The sequence below is a fragment of the Sciurus carolinensis genome, chromosome 3 (assembly GCF_902686445.1).
Source record: "Sciurus carolinensis chromosome 3, mSciCar1.2, whole genome shotgun sequence".
In the NCBI taxonomy this organism is placed as follows: Eukaryota; Metazoa; Chordata; class Mammalia; order Rodentia; family Sciuridae; genus Sciurus; species Sciurus carolinensis.
The window spans coordinates 84,802,628-84,828,536 of record NC_062215.1 but is presented as its reverse complement, the minus strand read 5'-3'; the positions used below and the strand labels follow the sequence as shown (position 1 = coordinate 84,828,536).

General features: G+C 39.8%; 1 protein-coding gene and 1 long non-coding RNA gene across 2 annotated transcripts in view; one reads left to right on the top strand and one right to left on the bottom strand.

Annotated features, from left to right (window-relative positions):
• Window positions 1–13,130, bottom strand: part of Gpr39 (G protein-coupled receptor 39) — a 213,326-nt gene extending 200,196 nt beyond the window's left edge. Inside the window, exon 1 of the mRNA XM_047547677.1 lies at window positions 12,080–13,130. Within this exon, the coding sequence (XP_047403633.1) occupies window positions 12,080–12,935 (856 nt within the window). The 5' untranslated portion in view covers window positions 12,936–13,130. The remainder of the gene's footprint in view (window positions 1–12,079) is intronic.
• A 279-nt stretch (window positions 13,131–13,409) lies between these two features.
• The window catches only part of LOC124981283 (uncharacterized), a 76,437-nt gene continuing 63,937 nt past the window's right edge, over window positions 13,410–25,909 (top strand). The window contains exons 1-2 of the long non-coding RNA XR_007107955.1: window positions 13,410–13,799; window positions 16,018–16,214. This is a non-coding gene — a long non-coding RNA (uncharacterized LOC124981283). The remainder of the gene's footprint in view (window positions 13,800–16,017; window positions 16,215–25,909) is intronic.

Here is a 25,909-nt window from a genome sequence, read left to right as displayed (position 1 = left end):
GATCCCAGACTTCCAGCCTTCAGAACTGTGAGGAAATAAATGTCTGCTGTTTTTGCTCCCCAGTTTGTGGTTTGTTGTTATGGCAACCAGAGAAGACTGATACGAGAGGAAAACAGGCAGCCAGCAAGGAGAGGCTTTTGAATCAAGCATTCTGGTCTGTGATTGACATGAGAGCCACTGACTGGCTTTAGCTTGTTGGGGTTAGAGATTGGTCACCAAAGAGGTCCCAGGGGCTGGGATGCAAAGAACAGCCCTGACAAGGGCAAAGTAGATGCAGATTCTTCCAGGGATGGCAGACCTGGAAGTTAAGTCGAGGAGCCTCACCAGACTTCAGGCTTTCTAGAAACAAAGTAGAAAGGGCACTCTGGGAGTGTAAGCTCTTTGAAAGTGCTTGTCAAGAAAGGTGCCCACCATCGAATGTGGCTCAGGGAGGTTGAATAGCCTCCATTGACAAGAACATACAGCAGCAATGATGGTCAGTCTTCTCTCCAGTGCTCAGTAAGCATCCAACAAACAGAGGAAGAGAAGCCATTGGCCAAGGAGGTGACAGAAGGAAAAGGAAATGAGAGTTAATAGGGTATTCAAGTGGTGGATCGGAGGACCTTTTCCAGAAACTCATGACAGGGCTTCTTGACTCCCTTCAATATTCTTCCTGTGTGCTGTCTCAGCATACAAACAGTTTTTATTCCAAGCAGTTTTTAGCATTTATCAGCTGAATGCTTTCCTCAGCTAAGGCCTCTGCTGCCTGAATATACTTTGGCAGCCCCCATGAGGCATTCAACTACGACAGATGAACAGGCTTAAATGAATGGGGTCTGGGATTCCAATATTCCCTTCTTCAGGAACTATGCATCTCTCCAACAGAGAAAAGAAATCTCTGAGACAGCCTGATTATACAAATAAAGCAGCATTATTATATTTGTCTGCCAGGCTGATCACAGGACATTTGCAATTTATGACAGATATCACAAATAGAAAAATAAACATGAAATATCATTTATTACAGGCGCATCTATATCAATAAAGGGGAAAAAAAGAAGGCAGACAATAATATGAATATTTGAGGCAAAACTTTTTCTGATATATTCAAACATTTGAATCAAAACACTATCTTGCACTAAAAAGTCACTGATTTAATTCTTGTAATATTTCCCTGAGAGATTGGATTGATACATCTTTTTACACCACAGAAAAAGCCTTTGATAGGAAAATTAAAGGTGAAAACAAGATTGTAAGACCACTATTTAAGTTAGTCAAAAAAAACAACTATTAAAAAATTCTCAAGGCACTTTAGAAGTATTTTAAGATGATGATTCTCATGTAATCCTTGATATATGCTGATAAAACACAGAGGTTAATTCTTTAATTATATTTTGGAGTTAAGGCCTGCTCATGGGTACTGAATTTCATAAAGTCAATGAAGAGGGAGCTGAGGACACACAGGAATCAACTGCCAAGCTACTGACAAATGAAGGCCTATCTGAATTAAACCAGGTAATTTTGGAACAATAGAAAATTGACAAGGATGATCTCAGGACAAGTGCTTCAGTGAGGATGATTTAAATATCAAAAATTAAGAGAAGCCCTTAGGAGAAAGCATTCTTTATAATTTTTCTGAGAAAATCAAGCACAAAGGCTATCATATAGTTGCATCAGAAAAATTATTCCCATCGAAAAGCCACACGTGGGCCCCCCCACACCAAGGTCAGACACCATCACTGAGCCCGCCCGCCCCTCCACCAAGGTGGGTCACCACACTGAGCCACCCCACCACCTCGAACAGACTGGCACTGAGCCCCCGAGCCCACCCCCACACAAAAGATGGAGGTCGGTAGCTAAGCCTGCCCACCTGCCCCCCTACTGCTGAGGGACACTGCACTTGCCTCCGTGCTGACTCAGCGCACCCTCGCTGGGGCTCCCCAGCTTCTCTGAAGGCTGGTGCAGGCATTTTGAATTATTCCTGAGGGTGTGGCCATCATCATTGGAAGGGCAGCTCCCTTCCTGAGACACCTACAGGAGACTGGAGGCCCTTTGATAGGTACCTCCATTTACTCACTTACATCCTACACCCTTCCCCACCCTCTTGTTCACAACTAGAAACACTGTAAATGGCAATCGAATGAATCCTCTTTATTTTAACAATGTTAAAGTCTTTATAGGGGCTAACTGGTTCAGGGCTGCATTTTCTGTGTATTGGATGCTACTGGTATTGATCTCCCCTTCAAAGGAGAAGTAGTGGAAAACTGCAGGGTCATAATAAGCCTGCTGGGGGGAACTTCGGTATCTCTGATCTTCACTGCTAGAGGGGAATATAGAGAAACAATATGAAAAAACAGGGGAAGAAAGTGTCCCTAACAAACCAAGATGCTATTGTGATAGAATCCAATGACAGCATGGCAGTAGAAATGACAGAAAAAGAGTTTAGAATCTGCATTACTAAAATGATCCATGAAGCAAAAGATGAAATAAGAGAGCAAATGCAGGCAATGCATGACCATTCCAGTAGACAGTTAAAAGAGCAAATGCAGGAAGCAAAAGAACACTTCAATAAAGAGAGGTTCTGGAAAAAAAAAAACAAAACAAATACTTGAAATGAAAGAAATGATAAGCCAAATTAAAAACTCAATAGAAAGCATCACCAACAGAATAGACTATAAAAGCAAGAAGGGCCTGGAACAATATATTTCAAGATCTGAAAGAACATGGTGCCAATCAAGAATCCTATACCATACTTCAGATAGAGCACTAATCTCCAGAATTTATAAAGAACTCAAAAAACTCTACACCAAGAATGCAAATAATCCAATCGACAAATGGGCTAAGGAAATGAATAGACACTTCACAGAAGAAGAGCTACAAGCAATCAACAAACATATGGAAAAATGTTCAACATCTCTAGTAATAAGAGAAATGCAAATCAAAACCACCCTAAGATTCCATCTCACCCCAATTAGAATGGCGATTATCAAGAATACAAGCAACAACAGGTATTGGTGAGGATGTGGGGAGAAAGGTACACTCATACATTGCTAGTGGGGCTGCAAATTAGTGCAGCCACTCTGGAAAGCAGTGTGGAGACTCCTTAGAAAACTTGGAATGGAACCACCATTTGACCCAGCTATCCCACTCCTTGGCCTATACCCAAAGGACTTAAAATCAGCATATTACAGAGATACAGCCACATCAATGTTCGTAACTGCTCAGTTCACAATAGCCAGATTTTGGAACCAACCTAGATGTCCTTCAATTGATGAATGGATAAAGAAACTGTGGTATATATATATATATATATAATGGAATATTACTCAGCCATAAAGAATGATAAAATTATGGCATTTGCAGGCAAATGGATGAAATTCCGAAATAGACCATATGCTATGCCACAAAGAAGCCATTAGTAAATACAAAAAATAGAGATACTACCCTGTATCCTATCAGACTACAGAATATCATGCTACGTGAGATAAGCCAATCTCAAAAAACCAAAGGACGAATGATATCACTAATAAGTGGATGATGACACATAATGGGGGGTGGGAGGGGTTAGTGTTAGGGTTAGAGTTAGGGTTAGGGAGGGGGGCAAGAATGGAGGAAGGAAGGACTGTATAGAGGGAAAAGAGGGGTAGGAGGGGTGTGGGGGAAGGGAAAAAATAACAGAATGAATCAAACAACATTACCCTATGTAAATTTATGATTACACAAATGGTATGTCTTTACGCCATGTACAAACAGAGAAACAACATGTATCCCATTTGTTTACAATAAAAAAAAACTAGAAATGAACCAAAAAAAAAAAAAAAGAATCCTATACCCAGCAAAACTAACCTTCAGAATTGACAATGAAATAAAATCTTTCCACAATAATCAAAAGTTAAAAGAATTTACAAATAGAAAGACTGCCCTGCAAAACACTCTCAGCAAAATATTTCATGAAGAGGAAGTGAAAAACAACAATACAAGTCAGCAAAGGGAGGAACTACCCTAAAGGAAAAGCCAATCAAAGAACAAGTAAAAAATCAAAAATAAGCCAAAATGACCAAGATACAAATCATATCTCAAAAATAACCCTGAATGTCAATGACCTAAACTCAATAATCAAAAGACATAGACTGGCAGATTAATTAAAAAGAAAGACCCAACAATGTGCTGCCTTCAAGAGACTCATCTCATAGAAAAAGACATCCACAGACTAAAGGTGAAAGGATGGAGAAAATCTTACCATGCACATGGACCCAGTAAAAAGGCAGGGGTCTCCATCCTCATATCAGATAAAGTGGACTTCAAACTAACATTAGAAAGGATAAAGAAGGTCATTTCATACTGCTTAAGGGAAGCATAAAACAGTAAGGTATAACAATTTTAAATATTTATGCCCCAAACAATGGAGCATCTATGTATATCAAACAAACCCTTCTCAATTTTAAGAATCAAATAGACCAAATACATTTATAGTGGGGGACTTTAACACATTGCTCTCACCACTGGATAGATCCTCCAAACAAAAACTGAACAAAGAAACTATAGAACTAAATAATACAATCAATGATAGAGACTTAATGGATATTTACAGAGTATTTCATCCATCACCGAGTGAATATACTTTCTTCTCAGCAACTCGTGAAAACTTCTCCAAAATAGACCATATGCTATGCCACAAAGAAGCCATTAGTAAATACAAAAAAATAGAGATACTACCCTGTATCCTATCAGACTACAATGGAATACAATTAGAAGTGAACGATAAAATAACAAACAAAAACTACTCTTACACCTGGAGACTAAATAATATGCTATTGAATGATGCAATGATAACAGAAGACATCAGGGAAGAAATAAAAAAATTCTTAGAGGTAAATGAGAACAATGACACAACATATCAAAATCTCTGGGACACTATGAAAGCAATACTAAGAGGAAAGTTCATTGCATTGAGCTCATACATTAAAAAAATAAAAAGTCAACAACTAAATGACCTAATATTACATCTCAAAGTCCTAGAAAAAGAACAGCTCAGTACCAAAAATAGTAGAAGACAGGAAAAAATTAAAATCAGAGCTGAAATCAATGAAATTGAAACAAGAGAAACAATTCAAAAAATTGACAAAACAAAAAGTTGGTTCTGTGAAAAAGTAAACAAAATTGATAAACCCGAGCCACACTAATGAAGAGAAGGAGAGAGAGAAAACTCAAATTACTAGAATTCGTGATGAAAAAGGAAAGATCATGACAGACACTACTGAAATACATAACATAATTAGAAGCTCTTTGAAAATCTATACTCCAACAAAATAGAAAATATCAAAGACATTGACAAATTTTTAGAGAAATATGATCCTCCCAAACTGAATCAGGAAGATGTACAAAATCTAAACAGATCAATTTCAAGCACCAAAATACAAGAAGCCATCAAAAGCCTACCAACCAAGAAAAGCTCAGGACCAGATGGATTCTCAGCTGAAGTCTATAAGACCTTTAAAGAACTGATACCAATACTCCTCAAAGTATTCCAGGAAATAGAAAAGGAGAGAACCCTTCCAAATTCATTCTATGAGGCTAGTATCACTCTGATACCAAACCAGACAAAGACACATCAAGGAAAGAAAACTTTAGACCAATATCCCTGATGAACATAAATGCAAAAATCCTTAACAAAATACTGGTAAATCGCATACAAAAATATATTAAAAAGATAGTGCATCATGATCAAGTGGGGTTTATCCCAGGGATGCAAGGTTGATTCAACATCCAGAAATCAATAAATGTAATTCATCACATCAATAGGCTTAAAGTTAAGAATCACATGACTATTTCAATAGATGCAGATAAAGCGTTTGATAAAATACAGCACCCCTTCATGTTTAAAACACTAGAAAAAATAGGGATAGTAGGAACATACCTCAACATTGTGAAGGTTATCTATGCTAAGCTCACAGCCAACATCATTCTTAATGGAGAAAAACTGAAAGCATTCCCTCTAAAAATTGGAACAAGACAGGGACACCCTCTTTCACTACTTCTACTCAACATCATCCTTGAAACACTTGCCAGAGAAATTAGGCATACCAAAGAAATTAAAGGGATACAAATAAGAAAAGAAGAACTTAAGCTGTTACTATTTGCTGATGACATGATCCTATATTTAGAAGATCCAAAAAATTACACTAGAAAACTTCCAGAACTAATAAATAAATTCAGCAAAGTAACAGGATATAAAATCAATACACGTAAATCAAATGCATTTCTATTTATAAGTGATGAACCCTCTGAAAGAGAAATTAGGAAAACTACTCCATTCACAGTAGCCTCAAAAAAAAAAATACTTCGGAATTAATCTAACAAAAGAGGTAAAAGACCTCTACAATGAAAACTACAGAACATTAAAGAAAGAAATTGAAGAAAACCTTTGAAGATGGAAAGATCTCCCATGTTCTTGGATTGGCAGAATTAACATTGTCAAAATGGCCATTCTACCAAAGGCACTGTACAGATTCAGTGCAATTCCAATTAAAATCCCAATAACATTCCTCATAGAAATAGAGAAATCAATCATGAACTTCAACTGGAAGAACAAGAGACCTCGAGTAGCCAAAATAATCCTGAGTAGAAAAAGTGAAACAGGAGGTATCACAATACCAGACATTAAACCAGACTACAGAGCAATAGTAACAAAAACAGCAGGGTATTGGCACCAAAATAGACAGGCAGACCAATGGTACAGAATAGAAGACACAGAGACAAAACCACATAAATACAGTCATCTCATACTAGACAAAGGAGCCAAAAACATACAATGGAGAAAAGATAGCCTGTTCAACAAATAGTGCTGGCAAAATTGGAAATCCATATGCAGTAAAATGAAATTAAACCTCTATCTCTCACCCTGCACAAAACTCAACTCAGAATGGATCAAAGACATAGGAATTAGACCAGAGACTCTGCACCTAATAGAAGACAAAGTAGGCTCGAATCTTCATTATGTTGGCTTAGGATCAGACTTCCCCAACAAGACTCCCAAAGCACAAGAAATCAAAGAAAGAATCAATAAATGGGATGGACTCAAACTAAAAAGCTTTTTCTCAGCAAAGGATACAATCAAGAATGTGAAGAGGGAGCCTACAGAGTGGGAGAAAATCTTTTCCACATGCACTTCAGATAGAGCACTTATCTCCAAAATTTATAAAGAACTTACAAAACTTTATACCAAAAATACAAAGAACCCAATCAATAAATGAGCCAAGGAACTGGACAGACACTTTACAGAAGAAGATATACAGGCAATTAATAAATATATTTAAAAGTGTTCAACATCTCTAGTAATAAGAGAAATGCAAATTAAAACAACTCTAAGATTTCATTTACTCCAATTTGAATGGCTATTATCAAGAACACAAACAATAGATGTTGGTGTGGATGTGGGGAAAAAGGCACACTCGTACATTTCTGGTGGAGTTGCAAATTGGTGCAGCCAATCTGGAAAGCAGTGTGGAGAATCCTCAGAAAACTTGGAATGGACCCACCTTTTGACCCAGTTATCCCATTCCTCGGTTTATACCCAAACGACTTAAAATCAGCAAACTACAGTAACACAACCATATCAATGTTTATAGCAGCTCAGTTCACAATAGCTAGATTGTGGAACCAACCTAGATGCCCTTTGACAGATGAATGGATAAAGAAACTCTGGTATATATACACAATGGAATACTATTCAGCCATAAAGAAGAATAATATTGTGGCATTTGCAAATAAATGGATGGAATTGGAGAATATCATGCTAAGTGAAATAAGCCAAGCCCAAAAAACCAAAGGCCGAATGTTTTCCCTGATAAGTAGAGAATGATATACAATGGGGGTCAGGGGGGTGGGGAGTGAGAGAAGAATGAGGGAACTTTAGATTATATAGAAGGAAATGAGAGGCAGGGGGTATGAAAAATGGTGGAATGAGACAGACACCATTGCCCTGTGTATGTGTATGATTACACAAATGGTATGAATCTATGTCATGTACAACCATAGAAACGAAATGATGTACCCCATTTGTGTACAATGAATCAAAATGCAGTCTGTAAAAATTTTAAAGATAAATAAAAAATAATAAAAAAGCCACACATGATTCATTCTGAATAATTATAAGATTAACCTATACTTATAATTATGATCTTTATTTAAAATATACAAGGTAAGTTTCTTCTCTTAATTTTCACTTTCAAATCAAATCAAATCTCTTTTCACATGATATTTTGGAGTCAATTTTAAGGGAACTATAAGGGTTCTTTTCAGGTCCCCAGATGAAGAGGATAACAGTCAATATCTCAGAGTGCTCTCTTCTTCTCCTGCTTTTCCTCCTCCTCTTCCTCCTCCTCCTCTTCCTCTTCCTCTTCTTCCTCTCTCTCTCTCTCTCCCCCTCACCCCCCCCCATTCCTCTCATCCCCTCCTTTGGTTTGGCTTCTAAAACTGGAGTCTAAAACCTAGAGGATGTGATTCTGATCTTCTCCCTGCTTCCACCATTATCTAAATGTACATCAACCTTATTTTAGAGCAGTCCATGAAAGCAGCAAGTCTCACCTTTTTCCAGCCAAATACATACAACAGCCATCCTATTCTTCCATGAGCAACCCAAGTCGGTGTGCAATTTCTACCACTAGATGTAATTCCTTCCCTTTCTCTCTGACTCAGAAGAGCAAATCAGAAAGTTAAAAAAAAAAGTTCAATTACTATGGAGTCTTCAATCTTCCATGATGGTCCTTTAATTTTGTAACTTTATGATTATGTGTAAAAATCTTTTCTTCATGACCTCTATTAAAAGCCTGTCCCTGCCCTATATGAGGTCACTTCATGCTCTTGAAGATACAAATACAAACTATATCTTGAACCACTCTGTTGTTTGACTTTGCATGGGTAATATTTGACAGGAAGCCATGTGTCCATGGACCTGGGTGCCCTATGTATTTGAGAATCATTCCAAGGGAAAGTTCTGGGAAAATCTTCCCTGAAAGGAAATCTTATTTTGCACATGGTCAACATCCAAGGAGCAAAGAGCCATATGCACTGGTTCCTTTCCCCCAGAAGACACAGAAAGTCAGACCAGCAACTTCTATTCTGACACTGGACAAGTATCACCATGGCCACATTAGCAGTGACCTTGTAAGGAGAGATAAGCTGCAGTGCTGATTTCTCACTGAGCTGACAAAGGACAAGAAGAGAACTCATGTTTCCAGGAAAGTGCACTTTTGAATTATTATTTTTTCTTCTGCAAATTGCTTGAGACATCATAGGCATCTGAGCAGTTTTTTCCTCTCCTGGAGTTCCCAATTTGTTTTCATTATTCATCAGTCCATCACCTCAACTCGACTGAGGAAAGATGGCAAAAGATGAAGAAAGGAAAATTAATATTTTCTACACAGACTTCCTCATCATAGATAGATTTATGAATTTTGTTTCCATTATGCGGAAATTAGGATTTTTTAACCATGAAGGGGGAAGAAAACCCTTAATTGTATTTTTATTGCCTTGAGAGCTCCAAAGACATCTTGTGTGATGTCGTCATTTACATTTCACATTAAATTCAAAATATGTTTGAAATGAGCAAATATTAGTTTTGATTTGATCCATCTGTTAAATTAAATACTTAAAACACAGTTAAATCACTATATTAAACTCAGTGATTTGTAAACAATTTATATGTTCATTTGTTCTGAGTTAAAAATGCCCCAAAGCACAAGTTATATGAAGCCCCAAAGTAAATTGCATTGTATTAATCTGATGGATGCAGGCCATGATTTCTTCCTCTTCACTCCATTAATTTATTTCCTAACTTGAGTTAATTAGTGAGGTCCCTATTTTTAAAAGCTCTTTGAAATTCATTGGGAGAAGGGGACATTTTCAAGAACTGCTTTAAAAACCTACTGCTGAGGAAATGGGCTAAATACAAAGGATAAATTTCCTGAAGATACTATCACACGTGGAGCACCTGACTGCCCTTCAACAGCCTTTATACTGGCCATGCAGTGGGTGATTAATATACAGTTGTCATGAGAAAGAGGGAAAGAGGTAGAAGTAAAGGAGAAGAGCAGACCTGAGATCAAACCCATTCCTGGTCATTACTAACCCAAGGGTAGGATCCCCACAGTCCTATCCACCTCCAAATGAAAAGTCTGTGGCATTCTGGTTTTATGCTACCCAGTGGGGACTGACTTTAACTTGGAATATCCACTGAGAAAATAACTGACATCTACTCAAAAATAAATAAATAAATAAATAAATAAATAAATAAATAAATAAAAAACAAATAAATAAAGACTGGTCAAATAGAGAGCAAAAGTAAATCAACTATTTTTTTGTTTGGTCAAGGTAGCCAAGATTTCTAAGTTAGAATGGGAAGGGGAAAAAAAAAGAAAATTCATTCACATTAACCTATAAATTATAGCAAACAGCTTAAGATATGCCTAAGAGGATGTGGAGAAAGGGAGAACTGGCCTTTTAACAAATGTTCAAGTTTTAAGCTAGTGCAATGTCCATTTCTTCCTGTTTTGGACAGCAGCCAGTGGGCAACTATGACTGAGCAGGGTCCCCACATGATCTTACCTGCCATGACTCCCTACTCCAGCTTCCCGTGAGGCTGGCTGGAGGAAGAGCAACTCCAACAGGCTACTCTAGATAAAACCTTCCTTGTTGAAGCCTTATTTCATTTTTCCTTTGCCAAGTGCCGGTCAAAGTCATGGCCAGACACTCATTTTCCTGCCCCAAGATGTAGGGGGAGGAGAATCTTGGTACTGTACATAGAAGATTTTGATCTGTCTTCTGTAAGCCACAAATTCCTCCTCTATAAAATGGAAGCATAAATCACCAGCACAGCTCCTGAGGCAGAGTTGGCATCCAAAAATTGCAAGCCCTACCCATCTCATTTTGCACACTTAGATTAAAATCAAATCAGCTGTTCACTGATACACCAAAAGTCAGGAGCAAGGCCGACACAAAATCTACCTGCCATCCAATATTCTTCCCTGTCTAACCCCTGATCCTGGAACCAGTTACTCAAGTTTCCCACACCAAAACAAACAGCACCATGATTTATCCCCTCTCTTGCCACCACACTGCAAAGGGGAGAAGGGAGAAGAAGAAACATTTGCAGTATCAACTCCCCCTTGACTCACACACCTGCAATGCTGTTTTTCTTGTTTTTGCTTTAAAAAATTTTTTAAACCTTTGTTCAGACACTTCATGTGTCCTTGTTAAAATCCAGTCTCCCAAGTTTAGTAATGAAACCCCATTTTCTGAAGACTTCAGGGCCTTACAGACCACAGTCTCCTTTGAAACACCCCCTTTAAACTCAGAGAAGCCCTTGTATCACAACAAAGTTTGGAAAACAAACAGCTTTCCCTACATGGGAATTGGGTACTTTAGGAGATCAGTCAAGTCCCGGAAATCTGCAAAGCTGTAATTTCTGAATCAGACAAAGAGGCCATTCAGTCTTGCCATGTTTCTCTGCTCTGGAAAGAAATGATGCACAGCCTCAAAAACCCAGGCTCCTGGGCAGGACATGTTTGAGAATTCCATTTTTTTTTTTTTCAAACAAATAGAAGATCACTCCAGGGGGAATAAAATAACAGTCTACTTTCTCCAGAGGAGGCGAAAAGTGGGAACAAAATCTAATTGACTGAGAAAGGTCCTACAGGATTGAGACAGTTTGAGATAAGAGGGCTCCCTTTATCTCTGCAGAACTTGGTTCTTTGCAAAGGACTTTCACCTCTTCTGCCTTACCTAATTTGTCCTTCATATTTCCCAGTATTATTATGTCTATTTTACCCAAGGTATTCAGTGACTTGCCCAAAGTCACAGAAATGGTATTCCAGACCTTCTAACCCCTAGTGTTCTTTCTACCATAACCCACGACAAATCCTGAAAACATAGAGAAGAATCATAAAGACCCAGATCAATATCAATGCCCTCATTCTGCTATGACTCTTCAGCCTCAATGAACTTAAATTTATACTTCTAGGGCAAGACTTTCCAAGAAGAGGACCACAGGAAATGTGAAAGGTGGGATGCTGCTCCCAGGTCACCCTCCCTAGTGACTCACTCAGGAAGATGATGGTTTGCCTCCTCGCAGTCCGACTCTCCTCACTCTCCGACTTTCTCAGCTGCAGTTGGTGCCCAGTCCCGGTCAGCGTGCCCTGCTTGCTCCTCATGAGCACTTGCATCATGTTCCAGCACATGAAGGCCACTGAGAGCAGGACCAAGAGGTAGACGATGAAGGCACCAAAGATGCTGGACTGGAACACAGTCCAGCGGTTGGAGAGGTTGGTACAGATGGACATGTTAGAGGTCTCAGGATGCTCGTGGTGGCGGGTTCGGGAACGGTTGCAAGTGAGACCCCGGTGATTGGGCACATACACCAGAGGGTACTCAACACCCAAGGCAAAAAGCAAGGGCAATGCCACCAGGGCCGAGGTGACCCATACAAAGGCAATCAGCAGTTTCACCTGGCAAGGCCCAGACACAGCCTTGTACCTGAAGGGATGACAAATGGCAACATAGCGCTCAAAGCTGAGCGTCAGCACATGTAGCAGCGTGGCGTAACTGCAAGTCTCAAAGAGGAAAGTGTGAAGCTTACAGGACAAGGAATAGCTGGGTGTGGTCAGGGGGTTCCAGATGATGCTGTAGAACTCCATGGGCATGCCAATGAGGAAGACCAAGATGTCTGAGCAAGCCAAACTCACCATGTGATCTGTCACCTCCTTCTGCAAGTAGCCCTTCTTCTGCAGTACCTGGGTAACCCGAATGGTGATGCTATTCCCCAGAATGCCTACCACAAAGATGATCAGGTACACCAGGAAGAGGGTGATTTTGATCCAGGTGGCCACCTCAAACTCTGGGACATGGCTGTGATCAATGACCCTGGAGCAGTCACTGCTGGAGCCACTGGATGAAGCCATTAAGAAAAGTCACTCCACCAGATTCGAAAACTTCTTGGACTTCCTTTTCTCCTCCCAACAGAGACTGGACTTCTTTGGCTGCTACTCACAAGTGGACGCAGGATTTCCTCTTGCTTGAGATCACTTGGCAAAAAGGATAACTCAGTATTTCATGCGCTTTCATGGAAGCTTCCTGGAGCAGACCAACCTAGGAGAGACTGGTGGAGCCTGGGGGTGGGGTTTTAAGAGGAGTGTGCTTGAGTGAGGCGGGGAGAAGGAGGAGGAAGGAGGTTCTATTCTCCCCACCCCCGCCGGGCTGAGATACCCGCAGTCCCTGGCGCTCTCGCCCTGCCCCTCTTTGCACTCGCCCTGACCCGCCCTCCAAGAGCACCCTTTCTGGGGTTGCAGGAGGCGGGGAAGTCAGTGATCAATCATTAACCACAGTCGATTGTGATCTGTGGGCAGATCTAGCCTAGCCGGGGAGTTTGACTCAACACATAGGTATCGTCTCCGGAAAATGATGGCCCCTTCTCCGGGGTCACCACGCAGCCACTGCCTAATCAGCAGTTGGGGTCTGCCCTGAGGAGCATTCCAAGGAGATGCAGCACCAGGGAAGCTGGAGTGCGCGCGCTCCGGACTTTGAGAAAGACAAACTCCCCTAGCCCGCCCCGCCCCCGCTCCCACCGCAGTCCTAGGTCTCTTCAAATGTTAGGTCTTGGCCAGCTTGGCGGTGTCTTGCCCTGAGCACACGCCTTCGCGTCCGCTACCGGCCGGGCGGTCCCGGAGGAGCCAGCAAGCAGTCGTCCCTTGGTGCCCTGACTTTGGGACATTCGGGGCGTCTGCTCTGAATGGCTGGAGTGTGCGCTGCCTGGAGCCGCTGCTCTGGTAAGTTGGTTCCATCCAGGGCAACAAGATCCGCATTAAAGCCCTGCCTCTGTTCAAAGCCTCCCAGTGCTCTAAGGGCCTTCTGACTGGCCTTCCTGCCGACGACAACCTTAGCGGGAGTGTGGGGTCCCTCCTTTCAGTTTCACTCCACCACACAGAGGGCTCTCTCCACAGCTGCCTCAAGTCTTTAATTGGGAACGTGTATATGGATGAGGATGGCCCAATCCTTTGGGATGCTCCGAGTTGGAGGGAGTTATGCCCAAAACACCAGGAACAGCAGGACCAGGCTAATGTGGGAATATTGGGACAGGGCCCCGCCATAGAAAAACTACATTGAGGATCATGACATTTTCCCTCTCTGGCGAAAGAGAAAATCTCTAACAGGTCCGTTTTCATCTATTAATTCCAAAATCAGAGATTTGGAAGGAGGGAAAGTGGGGAGGGAGACTGTCCTTTGTATTGTAGGACACTTCAATAGCCAGGGCCAAAATGTCTACAGACTTTGCTCAATGAGGTGGGGAGGATTGCTCTAAGCCATGAACCACTGGCTTGAGGAGAGTAAACTAATCGGCTTCCCAGCACAGACCCTGTGCTGAAACATCCTTAAATTATCACAACGGCCACACTGATGTGATCATTTTAAAGACTAAGGACCTGGTGTACCCAAAGGGTAGGCAGGTGCTTCCCCAAGGTCATAAAAGAGCATGTGAGAGCAAGATTTCACTTCTATGCAGAATCTTGAAAGAAGGAAAAAAGGAAGTCAGTCAAATACAGGGGCGCAAACAGCAGAACAAGAGTGGTTACCAGAGGCAGAAAGGGAATGACAACAGGAAGTCACAGGTCAAGGGTTCAAAGTTACAATGTAAAAGATGAATAAATCCACCATAATCCCAGAGGCTCAGGAAGCTGAAGCAGGAGGATCCAGAGTTCAAAGCCAGCCTCAGCAAAAGCAAGGCGCTAAGCAACTCAGTGACACCCTGTCTCTAAATAAAATACAAAATAGGGCTAGGGATGTGACTCTGTGGTCAAGTGCCCCTGTGTTCAACCCCCAGTAACCCCCCACACACAAAAAGATGAATAAATTCAGCATTCTAACGTACAGCTGGAGGACCATAGTTAATGGTGTTGTAATATGCCTTGAAATTTTGCTAAGAGAATAGATTTTAGCACACACACACACACACACACACCCTGTCACAGATTTAATTTCCTTGACTACAGTAATCATTTCACTATGTGTGTGTGTAAAAGTGCTATGTAGTACATCTTTAAAATATTCAGTTTTTTAAAAAGTGAGAGAAAGACTTGAAATTAACTTGGATCTGACCCCTGAACCCATCTTTTAACCCTCACAGAAGGGAACTCTATGAGAATGGCAGGTGCCCAGGCAATGTGTCTTGAATGAAATAGGGGGTCTGTATTTTCTGAGGAAAACCCAAGACCCACAGTCTATGACCTCAGGGATTACTTGCCCTGGGGAGGGAGGGCTATGTGGCCACCAGATCTCTATAATTAGCTCCATATGTGGTTTCAATGTTTTCTGTCTCTCTATATACTTGTTCTCTCTGTTAAATTACAAACTCCAAAGCCAAGGAATGTATCTTCTTCCTCTCTAACAGCTCTCCATAGCACCCTAAATAATGTTTTACTGGAGACCTTTCCATCCCCCACGTGTGCTATTTGACCTCCTTTCTAGCAAAGAAACTCCTAACTCACTTCCTTTTGGGTATATGTTTTTAGCTAGAGGACCTAGATGACATTCTACCTGTCCCAGAAAACTCACGAGATAACATGATGTGGGGTAGACTGGACCCTTGGAACTTTCTTAACTCCAGACTAGAATCCTGAGTGGGCTCCTCTGCAAAAGCCCCTGGTTGCTTGCTGCTCCAGAGAAATTGAGAACAAGGTGATCTAGGTCAGACGTACAGACTTCCCTACCCCCAACACACATACACACACACACGCATACACACACACACACTCACTCACATGCACCTATGCGTACACATTCCACATCCTTGCTTCTGACCACTTCTTTTTTCTCAAAAGTATAAACAAGCTAGGGCCCTTTCCAGTATCCCCCACCCCAGTCATAGATCTCTGCTTTGAAATTCTCCTGTTAGTATTTTTCTAAGCCCCTATTATGCATCACACACATTCATATAATTCATTTCTTTCCATCCTTACAACAATGTATATTATTGCCCCCATTTTACAGATGAGGAAATTCAGGGGTGGAGGAGTAAGTGACCTGCCAGAAGGTCTAGAGGCAGGATTCAAACTCATGCCTATCTGACGCACCATGGTGTAATCTTTCTGTGCAAGACAAGACTGTGCCAGATGGAAGAACGTCATTCTGGGGAAAGGCATTGTTTTCTGTCACCAGCCCTGATACTGTTCATCTCTCCGACCTCAGTAAGTCCATCATCCTGCAATATATTTGATAATCCCAGTTTGTTCGGCTCAGACAAGAATCCCATTACTGTCCAGTTCCTTGCATCAATTTTTTTTTCTCCCAAAGTGTGAATACAGATTACAAATGCATACCCAAATGGCGAGAATCAAGCTAATTAACATTTGTCCCTTACAACAGAGATGGAAAAATACATTTTGAACAAAGGCCCAGAGAATTAAATTTTCATTTCACCTTTGCTTTTCCTAACCAATTAAAAACTGTTTAATGTGTTCTTATTGTTGATAAGACTGGCATGGCACCTGGCCTGGGTCTGTGTAATCTAGATTTTTTTATTAGTTTATTGCATAGAGAGAAAAGGTACTCAAAAAGGAGAAGGAAGAACACTTTAGGTACCTTTTTATCTCAATTCTACTCAGGGTAACTCTACTCTGGGGCCTACACAAATTTACATTCACATCCTACATATTCTAGACGAATTTAGGGGTCACAAGACCTAGTAGCTTTCATGCTGTTTTTTTTAAACATTAAATCTCATTTTTAAAATATAATCTTATACTGGCACCCAAGAAAATACACACACACACACACATTTTTTTTTTATTGTAAACAAATGGGACACATGTTGTTTCTGTACATGGAGTAAAGGCATACCATTTGTGTAATCATAAATTTACATAGGGTAATGTTGTTTGATTCATTCTGTTATATTTTCCCTCTCCCCCCCACGCTCCCACCCCTCTTTTCCCTCTATACAGTCCTTCCTTCCTCCATTCTTGCCCCCCTCCCTAACCCTAACCCTAACCCTAACACTAACCCCTCCCACCCCCCATTATGTATCATCATCCGCTTATCAGAAGATCATTTGACCTTTGTTTTTTTGAGATTGGCTTATCTCACTTAGCATGATATTCTCCAATTTCATCCATTTGTCTGTAAATGCCATAATTTTATCATTCTTTATGGCTGAGTAATATTCCATTGTATATATGTATATACCACAGTTTCTTTATCCATTCATCAACTGAAGGGCATCAAGGTTGGTTCCACAATCTGTCTATGTGAATTGAGCAGCTATGAACATTGATGTGGCTGTATCTCTGTAGTATGCTGATTTTAAATCCTTTGGGTATAGGCCAAGGAGTGGGATAGCTGGATCAAATGGTGGTTCCATTCCAAGTTTTCTAAGGAATCTCCACATTGCTTTCCAGAGTGACTGCACTAATTTGCAGCCCCACTAGCAATGTATGAGTGTACCTTTTTCCCCATATCCTCGCCAACACCTGTTGTTGCTTGTATTCTTGATAATCACCATTCTAATTGGGGTGAGATGGAATCTTAGGGTGGTTTTGATTTGCATTTCTCTTATTACTAGAGATGTGGAACATTTTTTCATATGTTTGTTGATTGCTTGTAGATCTTCTTCTGTGAAGTGTCTGTTCATTTCCTTAGCCCATTTGTTGGTTGGATTATTTGTATTCTTGGTGTAGAGTTTTTTGAGTTCTTTATAGATTCTGGAAATTAGCGCTCTATCTGAGGTATGGTTGGCAAAGATATTCTCCCACTCTGTAGGCTCTCTCTTCACATTACTGATAGTTTCCTTTGCTGAGAGAAAGCTTTTTAGTTTGAATCTATCCCAGTTATTGATTCTTGCTTTTATTTCTTGTGCTATGGGAGTCCTGTTGAGGAAGTCTGGTCCTAAGCCGACATGTTGAAGATTTGGACCTACTTTTTCTTCTATAAGATGCAAGGTCTCTGGTCTGATTCCGAGGTCCTTAATCCATTTTGAGTTGAGTTTCGTGCAGGGTGAGAGATAGGGGTTTAGTTTCATTCTGTTGCATATGGATTTCCAATTTTCCCAGCACCATTTGTTGAAGAGGCTATCTTTTCTCCATTGCATATTTTTGGCCCCTTTGTCTAGTATGAGAAAATTGTATTTATTTGGATTTGTGTCTGTGTCCTCTATTCTGTACCATTGATCTACCTATGTATTTTGGTACCAATACCATGCCATTTTTGTTACTATTGCTTTGTAGTATAGTTGAAGTTCTGGTATTGCAATATCCCCCTGCTTCATTTTTCCTGTGAAGGATTGCTTTAGCTATTCTGGGTTTCTTATTCTTCTGGATGAATTTCATAATTGCTTGCTCTATTTCTGTAAGGTACATCATTGGGATTTTAATTGGAATTGCATTGAATCTGTATAGCACTTTTGGTAGTATGGCCATTTTGACATTATTAATTCTGCCTATCCAAGAACATGGGAGATCTTTCCATCTTCTAAGGTTTTCTTTAATTTCTTTTTTTAGTGTTCTGTAGTTTTCATTGTAGAGCACTTTCACCTCTTTTGTGAGATTGATTCCCAAGTATTTTATTTTTGTTGAAGCTATTGTGAATGGGGTAGTTTTCCTAACTTCTCTTTCTGAAGATTCATCACTTATGTATAAAAATGCATTAGATTTATGAGCATTGATCTTGTATCCTGCTAGTTTACTGAATTCACTTATGAGATCTAAAAGTTTTCTGGTGGAATTTCCTGGTTCCTCTAAGTATATAATCATATCATCAGCAAATAGGGATAGTTTGAGTCCTTCTTTTCCTATTCGTATCCCTTTAATTTCTTTGGTTTGTCTAATTGCTCTGGCTAGAGTTTCAAGGACAATGTTGAATAGAAGTGGTGAAAGGGGGCATCCCTGCCTTGTTCCAGTTTTTAGGGGGAATGCTTTCAGTTTTACACCATTTAGAATGATATTAGCCATGGGTTTAGCATAGATAGCCTTTACAATGTTAAGGAATGTTCCCACTATCCCTATTTTTTTCTAGTGTTTTGAGCATGAAGGGGTGCTGTATTTTATCAAATGCTATTTCTGTATCTATTGAAATAATCATGTGATTCTTGACTTTAAGTCTATTGATATGGTGAATTACATTTATTGATTTCCTGATGTTGAACCAACCTTGCATCCCTGGGATGAAACCCACTTGATCATGGTGCACTATCTTTTTAATATAATTTTGTTTGCGTTTACTAAAATGTTGTTGAGAATTTTTGCATCGATGTTCATTAAGGATATTGGTCTGAAATTTTCTTTCCTCAATGTGTCTCTGTCTGGTTTAGGTATCAGGGTGATATTGGCTTCACAGATGAGTTTGGGAGGGTTCCCTCCTTTTCTATTTCATGGAATACTTTGAGGAGTATTGGAATGAGCTCTTCTTTAATGGTTTTGTAGAACTCGGCTGAGAACCCATCTGGTCCCAGACTTTTCTTTGTTGGTAGGCTTTTGATGACTTCTTCTATTTCATTACTTGAAATTGGTCTATTTAAATTGTGTATGTCCTCCTCGTTCAGTTTAGGCAATTCATATGTCTCTAGAAACCTGTTGATGTCTTCGAAATTTTCTATTTTGTTGGAGTATAGACTTTCAAAATAGCTTCTAATTATGTTTTGTATTTCTCTCGTGTCTGTTGTGATATTTCCTTGTTCAATCCTAATTTAGTTATTTGGGTGTTCTCTCTTCTTCTCTTTGTTAATGTGGCTAAGGGTTTATCAATTTTGTTTATTTTTTCAAAGAACCAACTATTTATTTTGTCAATATTTTGAATTGCTTCTTTTGTTTCAATTTCATTGATTTCAGCTCTGATTTTAAACTGTTTCCTGTCTGCTACTGCTTTTGGTGGTGGTCTGTTCTTTTTCTAGGGCTTTGAGCTGTAGTGTTAGTTCATTTATTTGGTGATTTTTTCTTCTTTTATTGAATGTGCTCCATGAAATAAATTTTTCTTAAGTACTGCTTTCATAGTGTCCCAGAGATTTTGATATGATGTTTCATTGTTCTCATTTACCTCTAAGAATTTTTTAATTTCCTTCCTAATATCTTCTGTTATCCATTCATCATATAATAGCATATTGTTTAATCTCCAGGTGTTGGAGTAGTTTCTGTTTTTTACTTTTTCATTTATTTCTAGTTTCAATCCATTATGATCTGATCGAATACAAGGTAGTGTCTCTATCTTCTTGTATTTGCTAATGTTAGCTTTGTGGCATAATATATGGTCTATTTTAGAGAAGGATCCATGTGCTGCTGAGAAGAAAGTGTATTCGCTCTTGGTTGGATGGTATATTCTATAAATGTCCATTTAGTCTAAATTATTGAATGTTTTATTGAGATCTATGGTTTCTTTGTTCAATTTTTGTTTGGAAGATCTGTCCAGTGGGGAGAGAGGCATGTTAAAATCACCTAGTATTATTGTATTATGGTCTATTTGGTTTCTGAAATTGAGAAGGATTTGTTTGACATATGTGGATGAGCCACTGTTTGGGGCATAGATACTTATGATTCTTATGTCTTGCTGATTTATGCTTCCCTTAAGCAGTATGAAATGTCCTTCTTTATCCCTTCTGACTAACTTTGGCTTGAAGTCCACATTATCTGAAATGAGGATGGATACCCCAGCTTTTTTGCTGAGTCCATGTGCATGGTATGTTTTTCCCCATCCTTTCACCTTTAGTCTATGGGTATCTTTTTCTATGAGATTAGTCTCTTGCAGGCAACATATTGTTGGTCTTTCTTTTTAATCCAATCTGCCAGTTTATGTCTTTTGGTTGATGAGTTCAGGCCATTAATATTCAGGGTTATTATTGAGATATGATTTGTATTTCCGGTCATTTGGCTCATTTTTATTTTTTTTGACATGACTTGATTTCTCCTTTATTTGACAATTCCTTTAGGATAGTTCCTCCCTTTGTTGATTTGCATCATTCTTTTTCATCTCTTCCTCATAGAATATTTTGCTGAGAATGTCCTGTAATGCTGGCTTTCATTTTGTAAATTCTTTTAGCTTTTGTTTATCATGGAAGGATTTCATTTCTTCATCAAATCTGAAGGTAAGTTTCGCTGGGTATAAGATTCTTGGTTGGCATCCATTTTCTTTCTGGGCTTGAAAAATGTTGTTCCAGGCCCTTCTAGCTTTTACGATCTGGATTGAAAAATCTGCTGATATCCATATTGGTTTCCCCCTGAATGTAATTTGGTTCTTTTCTCTCGTGGCCTTTAAAATTCTGTCTTTATTTTGTATGTTTGGTATTTTCATTATAATGTGCCTTGGTGTGGGTCTGTTGTAATTTTGTGTATTTGGAGTCCTATAAGCCTCTTGAACTTGATTTTCCATTTCATTCTTCAGATTTGGGAAATTTTCTGAAATTATTTCATTGAATAGATTGTTCATTCCTTTGGTTTGTTTCTCTAAGCCTTCCTCAATCCCAATAATTCTCAAATTTGGCCTTTTCATGATATCCCATAGTTCTTGTAGATTCTGATCATGATTTCTTACCATCTTCTCTGTTTGGTCAACTTTGTTTTCAAGGTTAAATATTTTTTCTTCACTATCTGAGGTTCTGTCTTCCAGGTGTTCTATCCTATTGGTTATGCTTTGTATGGAGTTCTTAATTCGGTTTATTGTTTCCTTCATTTCAAGGATTTCTGTTTGGTTTTTTTTCAATATCTCTAACTCTTTATTGAAATGATCTTTTGCTTCCTGTATTTGCTCTTTTAACTGTCGATTGGTGCGATCATTCAATGCCTGCATTTGCTCTTTCATCTCCTCATTTGCTTCCCTGATCATTTTAATTATGTACATTCTGAACTCCCTTTCTGTCATTTCTTCTGCCATGCTGTCATTGGATTTTATTGATGTAACATCTAGATTTGTTTGGGGCATTTTCTTCCCTTGTTTTCTCATATTGTTCAGGTATCAATGGATCGCTGAGATATTTCAGATTTCCTCTATTGACTTATAGTGCCCGTGATGATTTCTAGTGTATCCCCTCTTATCCTTCAGTAGCCTGAAGTCTTGGAGGAAGTTGATAATGCAGTGCTCCACAAGGAACTGCCTCTCTAGGCGTGGTGGCCTTCAGTTGGGGTATATTCCCTGATAGTGGGCAGAGGAGCCTCCACTTGTTGACCAATGGTCATCCAAAGGGGAACTAGGCTGTGGCCTAGGCAAGGCCTGTTTACCGTCCTTGTGGGAAAACCTCACCCGGCAGGGAAGACTCACCCGGTGGGGAGGTCTCACTGGTCAGTTCCCCTCCTAGAGGTTCCCCTCAATCCACAACTACCGCCTGGGCTGGGCAGCCTTCCTCTGCAATGTTCCCAGGGGTCCGGACTTACCTCCTGGGCCTGGGAGCCTCGCCCTGTGCAGAAGAGTCTACTTAGGCTACCCCTCCTCAGAGAAGCTGCCCGCAGTCCTGGAACCTTCGCTCTGCCCCTCAGCTTGTTTCTGTGCGGCTCTTCCACTGAGAAGCCGCCTACGTCCTGGGACCATGCTCTGCACTTAATCACCTGGAAGTGACCTGCCGCACGCCTCTTCCTCCAGGCAGCCTCCCGAGCTCTGGTGCGGTCACTCTGAGTCCAAGCAACTCACTATGTACCTCCTCCTCCAAGCAGTCGCCCAGAGCTCCAGTGTTGTGGCTCCAAGTAGCGACCCACCACACTCCTCCTCCTCCTCTGGGCAGCTGCCTGGAGCCCTAGTGGGTTGCTCCGAGTCCAAGTGCTGTGCTCAGCGGCCTCCTCTACAATGCTCCCAGTTGTCGGAATTCACTGCTCCAGTGGTGGGAGGGGTGTCTTGTTGGGCAACTCTACTTCACAAAGTTCCCTGCGTTCCGGGACTACCGCCCCATCTGGGACACCCCCCCAACGGGAGAGACTCACCCAGCGGCTTTGAGTTGGTCCCAAGTCTCTCCATATCTCCTCTTCTTGAATCCTGAGTCCTGGAGCAACATGAAATACAGCCACCCTCTAGTCCGCCATCTTCCCTTCACACACATATTTATATATAAATATATTGTTTTTTTAATTTAAATGTATTTTGTATGCTCAAATTGATAACATTTACTCATTTGAAGTCAACTAACAATTTACATGTACTCTGATTAACACCTTATTTACAAAGATTCATGGTAAAAATCATAAGGACCTTATATTAAGCTGCATTTCACACATTTTCAAGAATTATAAACAGTGCAGATGACTTATAATGCAATATTATACCTTATAATGCAATGTGACTAAAAATTAACATAAAAACCATAAGACTGAAACAAAAAACTCTACCATATCAAAAAAGAATTTTAAAATCTCTAAAACAAGTCTTAGTCAAAAAGAAAGCCAAAATCAAAATTACAGACTATCAAGAGAACAATGAACACAAAAATAACACATATCCAAACTTATGGAAATAGCTACAGGAGCTCCTGAGGGAAAAATTCATAGCCTTAAATGTTTCTAATAGACAAGGAAGAATGAAAATAAATGAAGTCATAAAAGGGTTAAAATTAAGGAAGACAATAAGAAGGGATTAACAAAGATGAAAGTAATTATGAAGGAACTAGATAGAACTAATAAATGAACTCAAAAGTCCTGCTTTCTTTTCTAAATTAGAACTTTTTAAGTCCTACTTTTTAAAAGTCCTGCTATTTAAGTCCGACTATTTTTTAGGCGCCATCAAGACCAGTTCCGCGTGATCAGCCTGCACTCCAACCACGCTCATCAGAGAAGACAAGTGCTGTGGTTCGTATTTTAAATGTCCCCCAAAGGCCCATGTGTTCAAATCTAGGTCCCCAGCTTGTGGTACTATTTAGAGGTGGTGGAGCCTTAGGAGGTGCAGCCGAGCAGAAGATACTAGGTCACTGGGGACATGCCCTCCAAGCAGGTAGTGGGACCTGGCCCTTCCTTTATCTGTTTCCTGATACCATGAGGTGAGCAGCCTTCTCTGCCATGTGCTCCCACCATGATGTACTGTGCTACTGAGGTAGGGTAGAAAAGAAACAAAAAATAAGTGAAAAGGAGACAAAAGGTCAACAAGAGAACTCCAGGTTTTATCTTAAAGCCTTATGCTAATGTTCCTCACACCTTCAGTACACAAGCCAGTTATCTCTCCCAGACTGGTCACTCCCAAATTTCTGGGAAATCTACAAATCTTCACTTAAAGTTACTGGAAATTCACCTGTTTATGAAAATTTCCCTGTTCACTGTTAATTAGCCCACTAGTAGATGTACTTTTAAAATAGATTGAGCAAAGGGAGATATGAAACCTCTAACTCAGGGCACTTTCCCAATGTTATCTGTTGATCACATGATGGAGAACACATCATCCTAAGGATTCTGACAATTGTCAGAACACCACAAGCCATCTTGTGATCATCAGACTGATGTCATGCCCACCCACCTTCCCATACACACCCCTCACCTTTTAAATGTCCTTTTAAAAAATTACCCAAGACCCCAAAAGCATGTCTCACTCTCAAGATGGTCCACATTCTCCCTTGAATCTGTACTCCTTGCTTTTCTAAATAAACCTCTCTGTGTCAATATCTGAGGTATGCTAAAATCCTTTTCTGTCACATACACTAAGGATCCTATAATCCTGAGTTAAGTCTCCCTCTCTAGGACCTCCTTAGAATCCCTCCAGTGACACTACCATAGGCCCAAAGAAATAGGACTGAAACTTCTGAAATTGTGAACCAAAATAAACTTTGTCTTCTTGTAAGCTGATTTGTCTCAGGTATTTTGTCACAGTGACAAAAGGCTACTAACAAACTGAATTTACAAACAAATGAGGTAAATCCTGGGGTCACCTAGACTTGCTTTCTGGAAGCACTTGCTGACATGTGGCAAGGAGAGCTCCAAGTAGAGCACAGTCACCTTGCTACATGTAATGAAAAACAATTTCACCTTTTTTTTCACCTTTTAAAATGTGGTTACTAGAACATTTTAAATTAGATGTAGCTTGCTCTCATGACACTGAAAAACTAAGTGAAAAGGTTGATAAACTTTATTTCATACAATTAAAAAAAGTTCTTCCAGGCAAGAAACACAGTGAACAGAGGTTAATAACAAATGAAAGCTTATAGAAAACACATGTAATTGTTATCACACCATGATGAGTAATATCCATAACAAACTCAAAGCAGATAAAAATATACATGCCTTTATTAAACTGATCAATCAATTCACTAAGAAAAAAGAAATGGGTCAAAGAGATAAATAGGTACTTCATAAAAAAATGGAATCCAGATGGATAATAAACAATGAAAAGTTACCCAACCTCTTTAAGCAGTGAGGGAAATGCAAATTAAAACCACAATTAAATATAACAGCATACCTGCCAGATTGGTTAATGATTAAAGATAACCCATACCATCTGTCCCTGACGGTATGGTATTATGGTGACTCTCATACATTGTGTATGGAGAGTAAATTAGTGCAATCACTTTGGAAAAGAGTTTGGCAGTATGTCTGGTAAAGTTAGGTGAAAACGTACTTCAAAGTCAGCAATTACTCTCCAAGTTATAGCTCTAAACTGCTGTCATCAGAATTCACATAAGAGAAAGTTTATAGCAACATGGTTAGTGATTATCACAATCTGAAAACCATCCAAATGTCCATCTATGTGAAAATAGATTTTAAAACAGAGCATAAAGACTTTACATATTCATGAAAATAAATACCCTACTGCTACAAAGAACAATGTGGTAAAACCTTAGAACTATAATGATGCATGAAAGAAGCAAGACACAAAAGTCCACTTACATAACACTGAAAAACAGACTAAAACAATAATATTGAGATATGTGTGTGTGTGTATATATATATGTGCATATATATGTATATATACGGCATGTAAGTCCACATATATGTGTGTG